Source organism: Eptatretus burgeri, chromosome 12 (assembly GCF_056783735.1).
Source record: "Eptatretus burgeri isolate ZD-2024b chromosome 12, Ebu_testis_v1, whole genome shotgun sequence".
Lineage (NCBI taxonomy): Eukaryota > Metazoa > Chordata > Myxini > Myxiniformes > Myxinidae > Eptatretus > Eptatretus burgeri.
Window position 1 is genome coordinate 39,620,298 of NC_140972.1, and position 16,567 is coordinate 39,636,864.

Sequence of the window (16,567 nt, forward strand, 5' to 3'; positions counted from 1 at the left end):
GACCGGCAGGAGAAAACAATATGCAAATTTCCGGATCAGGATGACCTCGGGGGCGGAGCCATGCTCACCCATTGGACGGAGAAAAAGTGGGCGTGAACCTCCCCTGATCCTAGAATTTGCATATATCGATTTCACACCGATGCGCCTGGAGGCGGGGCCAAGCCACTCCGCGCTTGCTAATTGGACGGATCAGAAGTGGGCGTGTAGCGTTCTTGATCCGAATTCTCCCTCGGAAAGGCCGCGATTTGCACTCGCGGCTCGCTGCGTATCTTGAACGAGCCCAAGAGAGCCCGACGCTCAGTGTTCACAGGTGGTGCGGGAATGGCCGTAGAAGGAGAGAGGTGAGGGTGGTGGAGGGTTTATCGGTGGTGGTTTGATGGTTATGGCGGTTGAGACGTGGTTGGTTCAAAATAAAGATAGAACAGAAAAACGGCTATCTCAAAGCGTCGCAACCTGAATGAATGACATATTTCCCTCTAAACAATGGGTTTGGGGCTAACTCCACATGTACTTAGAGTTATCTCACCTACGGGCCCTGAATGGTGGTTTGCGAATTTCCACAGCTGTCACAAAATATATATATATATATATATATATATATATATATATATATATATATATATATATATATATATATATATATATATATATATATATATATATATATATATATATATATATATATATATAATGTACATAAGCCTGGTGTTGGCGAAGTGGTTAGGGTAGCGGCTTAGGATCCAAAAGGTCCTGAGTTCAAGCCCCGTTGGCCGCTTCAATTAATACACCAGGAGGTTGACTCAGCCTGTCATCCTTCCGAGGTCGGTGAAGTGAGTACCAGTGTACTGGGCCCGGTGTATGCCCCGGTTAGAATAGGTGTACCATATCCCTGTGTCGTAAGAGGCGACCAGGGTTGCGTCAGGAAGGCCATCCGGTGTACAACCTGTGTCAAATCATTATGCGGATCATAACAGATGATCCGCTGTGGCGATCCCAAACGGGAGCAGCTGAAAGAAGAAAAAGAAGATATATATATATATATATATATATATATATATATATATATATATATATATATGTGTGTGTGTGTGTGTGTGTGTGTATGTATATATGTATGTAACATATGTATATATGTATGTAATATATGTGTGTTATGTATGTATTAATGTAATGTATGTCTGTAATGTATGTATGTATGTATGGTATGTATGTATGTATATATGTAATTTATGTATGTGTGTAACATATGTATGTATGTAACGTATGTCTGTATATATGTATATATGTATGTATGTAACTTATGTATGTATATCTGTATGTACCGTATGTATATATGGATGTATATATGTGTAGATATGTATGTTTGTAATATATGTGTGTTATGTATGTATGTAATGTGTGTAATGTCTGTATGTAAAGTGTGTAATGTATGTATGTAATGTATGTATGTGACATATATATGTATCTATGTATGTTTGTATATATGTATATGTGTAACGTATGTATGTATATATGTATGTAATGTATATGTATGTATGTATGTAACATATGTATTTATATATGTATGTAATGTATGTATTTATATATGTATGTATGTAACGTATATATGTATGTAATGTGTGTATGTATTTTATGTATTATGTCACGTATGTATGTAGTGTATGTACGTATGTATGTGTGTGTGTGTGTGTGTGTGTGTGTGTGTACTTCTATGTATGTATGTTTGTGTGTTTGTGTGTGTATGTATGTTTGTGTGTATGTGTGTGTATGCATGTTTGTGTGTATGTATGTATGTATGTATGTATGTATGTATATGTATTTGCACAGGAATGGCTTCAGGGGTAAAAGTGGAATCGTTTATAATTGTTATTTTATAGTACATGTTCAGAATAAGCTGATATATCAGCATATTTTAACCGTGTGTGCATTTTATTACATATTGTATCAGGCCATTTGCCTGGAACATTCCGTGACGTCTTGACTGTAATGTATGTATGTATGTATCTATCTATATATATATATATATATATATATATATATATATATATATATATATATATATATATATATATATATATATACATATACATATATAAACTGCACTCTGCATTGCGAGGTGCATCAGTTTCTGGTTCGTAAATTAGAGTGCATTTGTTTTTAATTTCACTGTCTCATTATTATTCTGCTTTATTTCGCACTGTCATTGAATTTTTTTTTATCTTGGTGGCCCAAAGACCCCTTTTTTAAAGACCAGAATACCATCAGTCCACCCCTGAAAAATACATATGCAGTAAATATATATATATATATATATATATATATATATATATATATATATATATATATATATATATATATATATATATATATATATATATATATATATATATATATATACCGATGAGCCAAAACCACTGCCGAATTGCTCTTTGTCCTCCGTGTGCCACCAAAACAGCGGTGACCTGCCAAGGCATGAACTCCACAAGACCCCAAAAGGTGTCCTGTGGTATCTGGCACCAAAACATTAGCAGCAGATCCTTCAAGTCCTGTAAGTTGCGAGGTGGAGCCGCCATGGATTGGACTTGTCGGTCCAGCACATCGCACAGATGCTCAATCGGATTGAGATCTGGAGAATTTGGAGGCCACGGCAACACCATGAACACTTCATCATGTTCCTCAAACCATTCCCGAACAATGTGTGCAGTGTTGCAGGGCGTATTATCCTGCTGAAAGAGGCCATTGCCATCAGGGAATACCGTTGCCATGAAGGGCTGTACCTGGTCTGCAACGATGTTTAGGTTGGTGACGTGTCAAATTGACGTCCACATGAATGTCTGGATCCAGAGTTTCCCAGCACAACATTGCCCAGAGCATCACACTCCTTCCACCAGCTTGTGATCTTTCCACGGTGCATCCTGGTGCCATCACTTCCCCAGGTAAACGGCACACACATACACGGCCATCCACGTGACCTAAAAGAAAATGGGACTCATCGGACCAGGCGACCTTCTTCGACTGCTCCAATGTCCAGTTCCGACGCTCGTGTTTCCATTGAAGGTGCTTTCGACGGTGGACAGGGGTCATCATAGACACTCTGACCGGTCTGCGGCTACGCAGCCCCATACGCAGCAGGGTGCGATGCACTGTGGATTGTGACACATTCCTCCCGTGACCACCATTAAAATTTTCTGTGACTTGTGCCACAGTAGACCTTCTGTCGGTTCAGACCAGACAGGATAGCTTTCATTGCCCTCCTGCATCGATGAGCCTTGGGCACCCAACACCCTTTCGCCGGTTTGTGGTTTGTCCCTCCTCGGACCACTGTCAGTAGGTACTTACCACTGCTGACCGGGAGCATCCTACAAGCCTTGCTGTTTCAGAGATGCTCTGACCCAGTCGTCTGGCCATAACAATTTGACTCTTGTCAAAGTTGCTCAAGTCTTTACTCCTGCCCATTTCTCCTGCATCCAATACATCAACTTCAAGAACTGACTGTTCACTTGTTGCCTAATATATCGCACCCCTTGACAGGTGCCATTGTAACAAGGTAATCAATGTTATTCACTTCACCTGTCAGTGGTCATAATATTTTGGCTCATCAGTGGATATATATATATATATATATATATATATATATATATATATATATAAACATATATATATATCAAGACACAGAGTGTTGGTGCTGCCAAAACAATTTCTTGACAATGGTTATCCTGGGTGGTTTGCAATTGCATTCCCAGCAGTAGTTAATGCTGAAATTTGAAATTTGGCTCTGATGCCGGCAATAGCTCACTGGAAGGAAATTTGGAAAGAGTACTCAGGATCGGAGTGGGTTAACGAGGGTATAAAAGATCATGGTTTTGGATTGGGGATGATCTGAGATGATGGTGAACAGCTGTCTTGAAGACCTGGATGGAAGAATGAGATTGAAAAGAATTTGGAAGTTGGTTCCACAGCCGGGAATGAATTGCTCAGCAGCTCCAGCTCTGTGGCGTGACTTGGCAGATGGGCTTTCTTGTTCTTTCCAGGCAGTTTGGCTACTGCCCTTGCCTTGTTCGTTGCTCTGTATTCCTTCTTGGCTTTTGCAGTCTTTATGGTATCAAATGGATCTGGTTCATCCTCCACGAAATGGTTGAATCAGTTTGTGATGGCACAGTGAAAGCCCTTGTGCATTTCCAGGCATAGTGCCTCACTTCAGCACCAGATTTCACTATGATGCAGTGCATTTGACTTGCACCGTATTTACATGGTGCGATGGAGGATTATTGCAATATTACTGTGATTATTTATATACCTTGTCGGATAGTGAATGTGTTTCATTCGTTTCTGAACAATCATTTCCATCACAGCAATCAATATAAAAACTGTTACTTTCTAAAAAATTTCCACTTGCCTTCCTAATTAATTAATAACAACAAATTTCCTAATCAAATCATAACAACAGTATGCAGATCCATTGTTCTGCCTTATTGTTCTGACATGGCAGCAATTAATCCTTTTTATGAAAAACCAAACACTTCCTGTCTCTCACGCTTTTCTTGGCATGAGCAGGCGCTTCTTGTGTGTTTCTTACCTACAATAGAACAACCAAAGGTCTACCCAACTGATCTGATCCAACATAGTGTTGAAAATTCTTTTCCACAGATTTTTACACCGTGCATTCCATTTTATTTCCTGTATCATAAGTAAACCCTTAAAAATCATCGTCATGTTTCAGATTGAGTAACATTTGTTTTGTGAATTTATTTTCAAATTTCTTGAAATAGCTTCAAGAGATGAACCACTTGGTCCATTATCATTCAAAATGCATGGGCAGTGTTGCAAAAAAGACAGGCAAATCTCGCCAAAGGAGTTTGTGTCTGATGGCTAAATGCCAGAGTGGAATGAGTCGATATATGATGTCACGATGTTTATAAATTGGCATCTGTGTACAATGCTACACCAGCTGGCTACGTTTAAGTTCAATATATAGCATGTATACTTCGATTTACAGCACTTTTATGTCTGTTTTTTTTTTCTTTACACTTTCATAAAAGGGTGTTTTCCTTGGAGATTTCATGTTCGTGGTGAAGGAATCCAGGAAAACTCAAAGTTGAGCTGCCTGTTGGCTGTTGCTATGCTGTGATTCTTTTGCTGAAGTTTGTGAGGGGGGAATGTGGTGGCATTTTTCCAGATGTGTGATCAGCTGTTTTGGATGTCTATCTGGACTGAATTCCAAAGTAAGGATGCTCTGCAGTTAATCATGCAACATCTTTGTTTTCCACATCTTCATGATCATTTCATGTCTTGCATCTGGTTTGGGATTTGGATTAGCTCTGAGATTTGGTTTGATCATTGAATAGGGGGCTTGAGAGAAAGTCATTAGTCCAGTATTTTGTCACTCCTATTTGCTTTGAAGTTCAAGCCACATTATATCGGTTGTGGCATTAAAATGAGCCTTTATCATGTACATATGTATGTCTATATATATATATATATATATATATATATATATATATATATATATATATATATATATATATATATATATATATATATATATATATATATATATAATTTGAGTTGTGTCCATGTTTTTAATCAGACTTTTTTAACCTCCCTTTATATGGCAGCTGACCATGGAGGATATTTCTACAGCCAAGAGGTTTTTTGAGCCACTATCGCACTGGACCTCCACATCTGCCATGAGCTCATGCCTTGGAGCACATTCTGAAAAAGCCAGGTGAGACACCATGCTGACATAGTCCACAGGCCTTAAACTATGCAATTGGACTGCAGTTATAGCTTCAGGGCCTGTGCTAAAAGTTTTTGGATAGCTAGTTTTTGGATATTCTCACAATCAAGTGCCAAGTGCTTTGGATGCATTCAAACGTGCACCCTGGCTTCACTCGATTGATTTCAGCTAGCCACTCTCACTGTGTATCCCTTTAGATGTGCAGTTCCAATAAACATGCATCTTCTTTCTTTCCTTGCACTGCTAAATTCTGGAACCAGATGCTTCCCCACAATTTACAACATTCAGCAGTTCAAGGCCCGAATCAACAAGCTCTACCTGTCTAAGCCCTTCACGTCTCTATCTCCCTCCCTTCCTTTGTTGCAGGAGGTCATTTTAATGCCTTCTCCTGTAACTTTATTTTCAAAACAATCTTGTCAATTTTCCATGTCAGACAAATTTCCCTCATGTCATTCTCACATCAAGGAAATTGGTTTTCTGTGAACAGATAAATTGTGATGACTTACACATGTCCTATTTTGCTCCTGGGCAATGAAACTGTATGAAATAACATCACATTAAGATAGAAACTGAGAGTAAGTTTGATGAAAGATCATTTAGCTTAGTTACCCAATTATTTCAGTTCAAATCTTTGAGTCAACAGAACCAGAACACTCCACAGCAAAGAGCAGTTATTGGGTGCTATAACAAACCTCACTTGAATGTATTGTAGATAATTAGTTTTCTGGCAAGGATGATATTAAAGTTAAATTGCAATGCAAAAACAAGAAAAAGAGCAATCTGAGATTGCCGACCCTCACCAGGACTTGTTTTGTGTATTTTTGTGTGGTGTTTGTGTCCTGGTGTGTTACATAATTAATAATAGACATAACTAGAACTGCCACTTTATAACTGCTGGTTATAAAGTGATGACCAGGGTACCAAGACGTCCCGCTTTGATGCAACCCCACTTTGATCGGACACTTGACCCTGACCCATGATGTTTATTATTATTCAAATTAATTCAGAATGGGATGAAAATAAATTCCATTTCAAATCAAATGGAAGATCAAATACTGTGGGTACAGCACTGTGTTGGAGTCATCAGAAGGAACCCAAACAAGCAAAAAAAGTAAAGATGAAGTCATCAGGAGGAAGCTGAATGGGATTCGGATTTCAGCTGCTACTCCTGTACCCTCAAACCCATCCAGGCACAGCCTCATGATCCTCATTAAAAAAAAAAACATCAAAAAGAACCAAGATCAAAAAAATAAATAATTTTGGCTGCTGCACCATGCATCTATTCAGGTTGAAATTTTATAACATATTCTGCATCGCAATTAGATCATAATTATGAAGTTTCACATCGATCAATGAAGCAATTCAAGAGAAATAATTTATAAAAGATTTTCGTTCAATCCAAAATGGCTGCCAGACCATGTGACCTATCAATTATTCATCAACACCCTGGTATTCCCAAGGCTTGGGGAACATGTGTGTGAAGCTTCCCCTCGATCTGTCTCGCCGTTCTGGAGAGGAAGATTGTTAAAAGTTTTATGGTAAATCCAATATGGCTGCCAAACCATGTGACCTATGATGTCATCGGTGGAAACGTTTTGTTCCTCATGGATAGATGGTCATACCTGTAAAGTTTTGCCTCGATTTGTTCCGCCATTTCAGAGAAGATGATTTTCAAATGTTTAAAAAAAACAAAAAACGATATGGCTGCCAAACCATGTGACTGATGACCATTTCTGTTATTTTCATACTGGTAGGATTTTTAGCGTTTTACATTTGCAATTATGATGTCATAACAAAAATCACACTTATTCCGCATCTGGAGTATTTGCCATGTGCCAAGTTTACATTTTTTCCATGGAGTGGTTTCAAAGATACAGTACAGAGGTCCAAAGTTTTTCCTTTTTTTCCAACATTTCATGTCAGTCTGACAAGCGGTTGCGGACAACAAATAAACAGACAGACAGACAAAGGGACCCAAACGCAATACCCCATCCTCTGGCGAAGGTAATCATCTATCTATAATTCCAGCAATCTCTGTGTGTCTGTCTGTTTGTCTGTCTGTTTGTCTGTCTGTCTGCAACCGCAGTTTCTCGACGACCGCCAGTCCGATCTCATTGAAACTTGCCAGGAATATTGCCGGGGACCCGTGGATGTGCCTTTTCGAGGTTTGATATCGATCAGACGAGCGGTTCCCAAGTTACGGCCATTTATCTGTCGACCAATGACAGGACACAGTGCTATGGCGTCACAAATAACGTCACAATTAATGTTTGTTTATTTATTTATTTATTTATTTATTTTTGCACGATTGATGGTCCGATCTGATTGAAACTTGCCAGGAATATTGCCGGGGCCCGCGGATGTGCCTTTTCAAGGTTTGATATTAATCAGACGAGCGGTTCCCAAGTTACGGCCATTTATCTGTCGACCAATGACAGGACACAGTGCTATGACGTCACGAATGACATCACAATTAATGTTTATTTATTTATTTATTATTATTTCTTTTGCACGATTGAAACTTGCCTGGAATATTGCTGGGGACCCGCGGATGTGCCTTTTTGAGGTGAGAGAGAGAGAGAGAGAGACAGAGAGAGAGAGAGAGAGAGAGAGAGAGAGAGAGAGAGAGAGAGAGAGAGAGAGAGAGAGAGAGAGAGAGAGAGAGAGAGAGAGAGAGACTGCACATACTGGCACTCAGCTACGAGCACACACCTTCGGGCCTGCCCCTACGGGCCCGTACTAGTAAAAAGATAATTTTGATTATTGTTTGTTCTCATAGCATTGTACAGTTAACATGACTTTCATTTCTGCTTTGGCACCACTAAATAACACGCTTGTTTTGAGTTTTATTCTATCCTGAACCTTTTTCCAATTCATCGGAGAAAGTTTGCAATTGTGCTGTCCACATACCTTTATAGGTTTATGGTACATTTAACATCACATATGTTATCATAGATCAGAGGATCATCCTAATTTACATATTTGCGAGTATCCCCTGAACAATTGGACACAATTTTCTTTTGATCACCATTTTTACCCCGCACTCGTGAAGCAAAAACCATGGTTAAGCAATTGGTTAATGTCCTCCCGTCTCTGTCTACAAACATCAGTTTATGATCGAGGAACAACTTATTTAAATTCAGTGTTTTATTTTGAACACGAATCGGAACATAAATCCGAAGACAAGTCTGCTGTTTTACAGTACTTTGTCTGTGAATTCGTCCCATTCGCACATGTGCAGAGAGGAGTGAGATAATATTTTTAGTCTGTCTGCTTGTCTGGAAGTCAAGCAAAAATGAAAATCATTCCAAACACGAAACTTACTGGTTTTTAGGATGTCAGAAATGGGCACATACAACAGGCACAAATTACTATTGTAACCTGTTAGATAGTGTAGTTTAATATATCAATGGCATTAAACGAGATCAATGGAACTAGATTAATAGATCAATGGCATTAAAGCATCAATGGCATTAAAACTAGTAAATTCTGGAATCAATTGATTTATTTGACTTTTACAATCTTTATTGTATTTAAATTGAATTATATACTTGAACACTGTGGAACACAAATCACCTTCTTTACACTTTCAGAACACTTATGTATAGCAGTATTTGGGCATGTTAAATAAGGTGGTGTAGAAGGGAGATGTTTAAGACTGCTTTAATAGTGCTAAGCCTGTGGAATGTTTTTTTAACGATATATAAAATCATTATTGGATTTAAATTGAAGTACATACTTAAACACTGCGCGAGGTAACGTGTTCTATGAACTTATAGAAAATCGAGGTGTCGACTTGTAATGATCACCACTTAAGGTTGATGACTTCATCTCGTCTGAGTAGTGTCCCTTAAGCTGTTAAGCTTTGAGTGTGGGTGAATACAGTCACAAGTTCAATAAGAAGCAAGAAATGGTGTATCACTATTGGGCCAATTCGGCGTCGTGCCCACGAAATAATATTGTTACGGTTCTATGCATACAACATACAGGTGTCCCAAGTCAGTTATGCCGTTAAGTATTTGTGTAGACAGAACCCCTCCTTGTGTGTAGTGGGAAATTGAAGGGGTGCATTGTGATGTTTCTTTAGTTAGGGTAATAAATCTTTATATCCCATCCTCCATTGCGATCCATGGTACCCGAGCGCTTGCAGCCTTCGGTTCGCTGGCAACAACGTACCACGGTCTACCTGTTGTCTCTGGAGGCTCGTTTTTCCGCGACAGAATCTTCGCTGTCGCAGTTCCTATTCGGCTTCTCCAAACGCTCTAACTCTTTCTTGACAAGTCCACATGCGTGGAGTGGGCGGGCCTCGCCGGTGCCTGGCCGAGGCCCCGCCCAGAAATGGCAGACCCATGGATCTGCAACCCAACAAATCAGGTTGCAAAATCAGTCCAATCAAGGCGGACAGTGACGTCAGTTTTGACCAAGGCCCTGCCCTGCAGAGGGAGGTCTATAAACCACGACATCGTCCTCAGTCTTGAGTTATTTAGGGGTCATTCGTTCTGTGCTTGGAGACTGGAGTTGGTTGGAAAACGAAGGGGTTCCCACTGCTTGTCTCCGCTCACGTCTCACCCCAACGGCCCGACTACTAGTCCCGGCCCACTCGAGCTCCTCCACGGACCTGAACTCCACATGGGCGGCTGTGGACCTGACTGCACGACCGTTGGCAGGTGCCACACCACGGAGCATTCCTTTCCCGAGACTCAGGTACTCGAAAGAATGTCGACCTCAGCTCGCCTCCCTCCCTGGCTGCAAAAGTCCTTTGCCTTCAACTGGGTTTATTTTGTCCGAGTGTGTGTCTGAGTGTGTGGTGCCATTCTAATAAGTAGAAACTGTATAAGTGTTTTCGATCATTGTAAATCTTGCCTGTATAATTCCCGCGTAAGTCTACTCTGTGTCTGCTTTGTAAGTTGCTGTAAGTTGTTGCACTGCATCTTCTTTCTTTCCCCTGCATAGCACCCCAATAAACCTGTTTCTGTGCCACATAAATTTCCTCGTCTATTATAAATAAATTATTGGAGAAATGTTCCCAGATCGTTTCCGTCCTTTCTTTCATTGGTCCAGCATGGTTCGGATCTGAGTTTTAGCTGGGTCTTTGTTCCCGTTAATCTGCTCATCCTAGCCGGCACGGCTTTGGCAGTTACGCTTGACTACACCCGAACCAGAGTTGGTAGTCGGTAGTTGGAACTCTACCACAGTCAGTAGAGTGACCTGTTCGAGCAAGATGTGCCGAGGGTGTGGTTCCCCGGTAGACGACACCGCATTGTTAATTAGGTAAATTGGTTCTCGGCAAAAAGACCTTACGCTATGCGGTGGAGGTATTGGCATCCACGGTCGGTTAAGCGACCCGCCGCCTCACGGAGTTATCCGGAACGACGGTCTACAATTCCGGGGAGTCTGGTGGGAGACGACGTAACCTCCCCCACCTAGCGGTCGTTCTCGCTACCGGTCCCCGGCCCGCAACGATATGATCCACTCGGTGACTCTAATGCCATAAAAGGCTGGTGCCCATGGGAATAAGCTGCTCACCAAAAGGGGTTCGATGATCGTAGTCCTGCGGTGGATAGGAGTGAAAACCCACGAAGATAGAGCCACAATGCAGCATGTGGTACAAAGCTCTGAGGGCAGAGAGCAAAGCACTGCTGGAGGAAAAGGGCCATGAACAGACACGTAGTAGAAACTCCATGAGTCAAGAGAGGAAATGCATCAATGGAGATGGGGCTGAGAATGCAGGTGAACTCCCGTGAACTCCAGTAAAGTTTTGTTTAACTCGGTGAAACTCAAGTCCGTGAGTCATTTCCATGATGGTGTAAAATAGCAAGCTGCCAGGCAGGAAAATGTTGTCACACTTTGGTCAAAGCCTTCCTCAACGCCCGTCCCCTGAGGGGGAGGTCCACGAGCCCGATAGTAGTGTGGGGCAAAATGATTGGTTAGAAACCAGATAAAACAAGGAAAAAAAAGTCCTAAAATGTCATAGCCCCCATTCTTTTTGCAATTTTGCTGTACAGAAGCTAAAGGACTAACATATTTATTTACAACTAAAATGGCCAGTCTACCAATTGGCAATCTTTGATCTGATCATAAAAATAATGTTAGGTGCCAGTGTATGCCATCGTGTACTGTGCTTGTGCCATGTTTGAAAAAAATTGAACGATGCATGTCCGAGAATTGGTTCGGGACGCGTTTCAGTAACAAAATGGCTGCCTGTCAGCCAACTTGGATCTGATCTCGAAAAAATTATGTGCAACTAAAATGGCCGCCAGTCTACCAGTTGGCCATCTTTGATCAGATCGCAAAATAAAGTGAGGTGCTCGTGTATACCATTTGCAACTGTGCTTGTGTCAATTGCTTGAACGAAATCAGAACATGCACGTCTGAGAATTGGTTGGGGACAAATTTAAGCAACAAAATGGTCACCAGTCGGCCATTTTGGATCTGATTTCTAAAAAAAAAAGAAAAAGAGGTACTTATGTAAGCCATCATTCTTTATCTGTGTGCCAATTTTGAACAACATTGGAAAATGCATGTCCGAGAAATGGTTGAGGACGTGTTCAACATCGGGTTTTTTCCAACTAAAATGGCCACCAGTCATCTATGTTGGATCTGATCTCGAAAAAAAAAGAGGGATATATGCAAGCCATCATTCGTTATGTGTGTTTCAAGTTTGGTGAACATCGGTAAATGCATGTCTGAGATATTTTGTGGAAGCACACACACAAGGACACAAAAATCGAGACCAAATCCATGAGCCCTCATGTCGGACAAGTCCAACGTGGGCTAAAAAGCATGCCTATACAACTGCCATTGGTTGGACAAGCAAATGGAATCAAGTTCGTGATGTAAAAGTACCAACAAATTGGCTCCGATGAAAAGGACACAACAAAGTCTTGACGGTTACCCTCGCCGAAGGAGAGGGTATTGCATTTGCGTCCATCTATTTGTCTGTTTGTTTGTTTGTCCGCACAGAACTTTCATGTTTTTCTCGACAACCGCTTGTCAGGTTGAGACAAAATTTTCACCATCGGAGCGACTTCTCATGTCGTATGTGTGAATGATAATTATGAAGTCAGAAGTCACGTGGTGTGGCAGCCATGTTGGAAAAACTGAAAAACTTTGGACCTCTCTTTCTCTGAAACTGCACCAAGGAAAAAAAATGAAACTTGGCACATGGCAAGTACTCATGGGGAATGTGTGATTTTTTTTAAATGACGCCATAGGTGCCTTTGTTATGACGTCATAATTGGATATGTAGAATGCTACATCTTATCAGTATGAAAAAAAATTGAGGGTCATTTAGGGATAAAATGGTCCACAGAAACATATTTAATGACGTCATCGGTCACGTTATTCAGCAGCTATATATATATATATATATATATATATATATATATATATATATATATATATATATATATATATATATATATATATATATATATATATATATATATATATATATATATATATATATATATATATATATATATATATATATATATATATATATAACCTTCAAAAATCTTCTCTGAAGTGGCTGATCAAATTGAGGCAAAACCTTGCAGGTATGACCGCCTATCCATGAGGAACAAAACTTTTACTCATATGATGTCATAGGTCACATGGTTTGGCAGCCATATTTGATTTACCCGAAAACCTATAAAATTCTTATTCTCCAGAATGGCTGGACAGATTGAGGGGAAACTTTTCACAAATATTCCCCAAGCCATGTGTGTACAAGTTTGTTAAGGAATAATTGATAGGTCACATGGTCTGGGAGCCAGAACTATTCAATTTTTGATCTGTGTTCTGTTTGATTTGATTGATCTGGGTCATCACCTGCACTTTACCAAATTCGAAATAGCCTTGATGTATGCACACTCATGTATGAAATATCTGGCTTGAGTTTGAATCCCGATCAAACTATATACTGTCATCCTGGTGTTTCACATACAGAGTGATTAATTAATGAGTGTGTCATCCCTCCAATGGATGTTATACTGGGCATTCCATCTCCCAGCATTAGTTGGTTAATGTTAGAGACCCCATTGTGCATTTCGTAAAGAGTAGGTGAGCTATCGCTGGCAAGCTGGCCAAATTCTAAATTCCTGCTCTAATCTACAAGGGGCACTGTATCAGCAGCACAGCTCCCCAGCATCACCCCCAGCAAATGATGTCACATGCAGCCACTTGCTGCATATGAATGAGGAACAATAATGAACCAACAAAAATGAACATCGTTCTTTGAGTTTGACTGAACTAATTTTAGAGGGAAAGGGGGGGGGGGGGGAGGTTGTGATAATCATTCATAGAACATAACACGTATTTTTCTCCCAGGGACACAATACGCAAGGAATTTTTTGGATATCCCATGGAGCTTGAAGCTGGATACTTTTGCTAAAAGTGTAAGCAAGTGCAAGTTCGAGTGCAGTGGCTGTGAGAAGGGGGAGTGTCTGGTGTGGAAGGTGGAAGAAGGGTTGAAATTGCATGCAAGTTTTTCTGACCAGACTTGACTAACTTAGTCAGCGAAGTTAGTCGTTTTTTTGTCATTTTTCTTTTGTAAGTTATTAGTAAAATATAGTGTATATTCTTCGATGTTTTGGCTTACCCACCCAATGTGCTACGTCCACTACCCAACGGGACTGTGCCAAAATGGACAACGCCCATACAATGTTGAAAACACTTTTCAACGGAACAGGAAACGGGAAATTCAATGCATTTAACTTTTTGCCAAATTTTGTTGAAGAAAAAGTAGATTTTTACCTTCGATGGTGAGGTTGTGGATTACAGGTCACGGCTCATGTACAAAATACCTGGTGCAGTTGAAGGATGAACAGCCCAAGCTAAACAAATGGAGAATGCTGGAGCCTGCCAATAAGAGTTTCCCGTTTTGGGGCTCTGCCTTACATTCACTAAAACCTTTGTTGACTCCTTGGAGACTCGTCTGTGCCCTTGGGCAGCGGGGTTTTGGTCACCTAGGGATTCTGCTTTCCTTAGATATTTCTAAGTCCAGGGGCCTTTTGCTGAAAGTTCGCTTTTTTGGAATTGCAGAATGTTGAGATTATTTTTTGGTGGGTGTTTTCCATGGCAGATCACTCTGGGCTTTTCCCCATTGTTTTCCAGAAAGGGAGCCCGAGTTCTCGGAGATTATTTGGGGCCTTTCGTGTGCAAAGCAAGCATGGTTTAAATTCCAGGCATGCTTCCTCAGGACTGCCTTAATGTTTAGGAACTGTCATTTGTATTTTTCCTTTTCATTTGTTGACCTGCATCATGTGTCACACTCCTTCCTATCTCTTTCATGAAGATTCTCTCAAAAATACACTAAAAGAAAACATCACTACTTAACATAACTCATCCCAAAATACGAGATCTATGCACTTTACCCACACGTTACAAGTCTTTGATCATTATGTTCAGCCTCAGATAATGATGCTTTTGGAAATCTTTCCAGCTGTAGAAACGAGCTGGGCACATTCAGAGCAGATTCTGACTGTGGCAACATAATCTTGTCTCCAGATTTGGGTATGGTTGGCCTGTTTTTGAAAACTGTGCCATGATATGATGATATGCCTGGGCAGCTGTACAGGCAACCCACCAAAACGGCTTTGGCACACGTTCAGCTGTTTTTATCCAGTACAGTGGTAAAAGTCGTTTGTTCATGACCCACTTCACCCATGTGGCCATAAATGCATTCTTCATTTTAAACCGGCTCAGTATGATGCTTTGTCCGTAGCGTGAAATTCAACCGTAACTCATTTGTTTCCAAACTGTATGAGGTAAAATAAAGAATAGACGTTTGATTAAAATGTTACTTTCACGAATCAATTGGGCTGGGAAATCTTAAACCGAAAAATATTTCTGATTTTATATTTGCACTAAAAACAATGATTTTTAAAAAATTAAGTTTTACAAAACATTTCAGGTGGGGCAAATGTGATTTGATAATTTTGACCTTAAATTGATAACCAAAATTAGTTTAAGCTGTTGAAGAGAAACTCAACTTCAGGTTGCTGGGTAAGTGTCCCTCTAAAAACCCACTCACCAGCAGCATGGCATGACTGGTAAATTACACAACCTTAAAAACAAGACAACAGCTTCACACACTTCTTCATTTTGTGATTTCATTTAAGTTCAGATTAGCAACAGTGCCAAAACCACGCATGTAATTTGTGCACCAGTCAAGCCAGGAAATGGCTGTCTTTCAACAAACAAACCACCTGCTGTTGTTTTGTTTTTTATTAGGAAAAGTTTTTTTTATACTCCATATTCTGCCACAAAATTTGTTTGTTATCACTGAAAATACCTGATAAAATAATCTGCTGATCACATTTTCACCAGTTGTAGAGATCATATTTGTCTGTCAGTAATCTGAAATATATTTTATATCATTGAGCTGCTTACAATCATCCATCATCTAAAGTTTCCTTACACACATAGTTTAGCGAGATGAGAGAATAGCATGATCTGGGCATTTTTAGATCAGGGCATTTTTAGATCAGGCATTCCTTCCTCTTATTTCTTACCTGGAACTTGTACCTCTCGTTGTGGTGTGCTTATGCACAAAACATCTGGTTTATAAACAAATGGGGCATGGCAAAAAGAGGAAATACAGACTTTTTCATGAGGGCAACAAAGATATTGAATTGTTTTAAGCAATGCCCATCACTGAAAGCAACGGTTAATATACACACACATGTGCAGGGTGTTCCAAAAAGACCCGGACAACTTTGCTTGTTAATATATTTAGAACCACAAATGATACAGCGACCCCCTTTGGTTTATATGACACAGAAACAGAGAGTTTTGTACACACCATCAATACACCTCAATATGAGT

The 16,567-nt window shown here is 40.1% G+C and overlaps 1 protein-coding gene across 12 annotated transcripts in view; it reads left to right on the top strand.

The window, feature by feature from the left end:
* LOC147015460 (leucine-rich repeat-containing protein 49-like) overlaps positions 1-16,567 on the top strand; it is a 356,628-nt gene that overhangs the window by 301,157 nt on the left and 38,904 nt on the right. For 11 of the 12 annotated variants that reach the window (XM_085850233.1, XM_085850234.1, XM_085850224.1 and 8 more), the window contains one exon: positions 5,616-5,725. In XM_085850233.1, coding sequence (XP_085706359.1) covers positions 5,616-5,725 — 110 coding nt within the window. Of the gene's footprint in view, positions 1-5,615; positions 5,726-14,068; positions 14,379-16,567 lie in introns of those variants that run through there. The other variant, XM_085850235.1, reaches the window with a different exon arrangement.